General features: G+C 44.9%; 1 protein-coding gene across 1 annotated transcript; it reads left to right on the forward strand.

Annotated features, from left to right (window-relative positions):
- Positions 1-702: 702 nt before the first annotated feature.
- LOC107676733 (claudin domain-containing protein 1-like) lies at positions 703-1193 on the forward strand. The gene is made up of 2 exons (XM_016471393.1): positions 703-892; positions 973-1193. Exons 1-2 carry the CDS (start codon positions 703-705, stop codon positions 1191-1193), a joined length of 411 nt encoding a protein of 136 aa, XP_016326879.1.
- The last annotated feature ends 724 nt before the right edge of the window (positions 1194-1917 follow it).

Genomic DNA, 1917 nt, shown 5'->3' on the forward strand with positions numbered 1-1917 from the left:
ACACACACACACACACACACACACACACACACACAAACACACTAAATGACCTCAAGCGATTATTGAAGACAAGCAAACAGTCAGTAATAAAATGACAGGCAGTAGAAAAACAAATATGAAATATGAAAGACAAAAATGCTAATGATATAAACAGTGCTCACTGGTGAAGAAACTCCACATGAGAACAGATCAAATGTGAATGCTTTGTCTCTGGTGATGTGTTTTAACACAGTTAATGGATTTATATCATTTGGCATTTTATTTTCTGGCTGCTTCTAAACACTGCTGCATTTCCTGTAATCAGGTCAGTTTTATTTTTCTGGTTTAATCACGATCAGCTTTTTTGTAGATCATGCATTAAATGTATATCTTGACCTCACTGTTTGGGGAAGAGACACAGTCTAGCCACTTCTACCATTTAAGTGGGTATAACAAACGCCCTCAGCAGTTATTGAAGATTAGTGTGCGTCTGAAACCTGCTGAGTTTCACAATAAGAGTCGCTTCTGAAAGCCAAACAGTAGAACTCGCACAATAATGAAACAATGTAAATATCAGTGATATATCAGCTGACCACTAGTGCTTTTATAGTCATCATTTGGCTTCAACGGCAGCTCATGCAGTCTGAACTATTTATTTCATAATTCACATTTACACAAATCCTGCCTCATGCCCACACACTCATATCTGTTTTTCTTGGTGTAATGTGCTTCATCCTTTGGCTGCTCCTCGCACTCATTCTGAACCTCTGTGCAGATCTGTGGCGCTGTCAGCTCCTGCTGCCGCTGGTCTCTCTGGGTCTGGTGGTTCTTGGTGGTTTGCTGGGCTTCTGTGCGTGTCTGTGTGGCAGTCTGAGCCCGACGCTCTTCATCGGTCTGCTGCATCTGCTCGCAGGTCAGAGACGCGACGCTGCAGGGGTTCAGTTCTGAGCAGACTTGTGCTGGACCTGTGCTCTTCTCTCTCTCTCTCTTCAGGCCTGTGTTCTCTGGCGACCGTGTGCTGTTTTCTGGCCGGGATGGATCTGCTGCACCGTGTGTCTGTGTTGCCGGATCACGTGGGCGGTGCGCTGGGCTGGTCGCTGTATCTAGCGCTCATCGCGTCTCCTCTGCACATGATGGCCGCTGCGCTGCTGGTGTGGGCGGCTCGCAGCCACAGTCAGAGCTACTACCGCATGACTGTCTATAGAGTCGCGTAATCACCACAGCGGATTCAAAACATTCAAAACCAACAGTCACCCTGAGGCTGTTGTAAGAGAGAGAGTGAGTGAGAGTGTGTATGTGTATGTGTATGTGTATGTGTGTGTGTGAAGCAGTGTGAAAAGAAAGCAGCTTTCTTTTAAAACAGCTTCAATAATAATTTATTTTTGTCCCTGTGCCAATAGGATAACAGTTTCTCTGATGGAGAATTGTCCACTGTATATTTTGTATGCAACTCTTATCACTTCAGACGCTTTTTCTGTTCAACTTTAAGTGCCCTGCGAAGTGGACATCACCAGATATTCCGCCATGATTCCAGTTTGAGGCGAGTGTTTGCTCCATTCAACGGGCATTAAAGTGTGCGAGACGTGAATTTAAATTGTATTTATTTTGTCACACTAGATACTTCTGTAGTAAGTTTGGTCAGTGTGTGAAGATGCTGGAGGCGGTGGTGTTAGCACAAATCCGTGAATGAATGTTGCGAAGTGAAGTTAACTTCAACGGATTTCCTCTGCTCAGTGAATAGGCAGCAGTGAACACTGTGTAGGGAGCATGTCAATTAGAACACAGCTATGCATGGAGCTCTCTTCTAATGAGCTGGTTATCTGAATCAGGTGTGTTAAACGAGAGACATGCACAATATGCAGAGCGAGGGCTGGGATTGGGAACCGCTGCATTAAAGCCCTAAACACACTGCATGATTTCCGGCTGTCCCAGATGAAA

Source organism: Sinocyclocheilus anshuiensis, unplaced genomic scaffold (assembly GCF_001515605.1).
Source record: "Sinocyclocheilus anshuiensis isolate Anshui unplaced genomic scaffold, SAMN03320099.WGS_v1.1 scaffold2186, whole genome shotgun sequence".
NCBI classification, from domain to species: domain Eukaryota; kingdom Metazoa; phylum Chordata; class Actinopteri; order Cypriniformes; family Cyprinidae; genus Sinocyclocheilus; species Sinocyclocheilus anshuiensis.

Bases quoted from the DNA above. Each gene is read 5' to 3' on its own strand.
- LOC107676733 (XM_016471393.1), top strand. From the start codon at position 703: ATGTGCTTCATCCTTTGGCTGCTCCTCGCACTCATTCTGAACCTCTGT. The intron at 893-972 runs GTCAGAGACGCG...CTCTCTCTTCAG, and splicing joins TCTGCTGCATCTGCTCGCAG to GCCTGTGTTCTCTGGCGACC.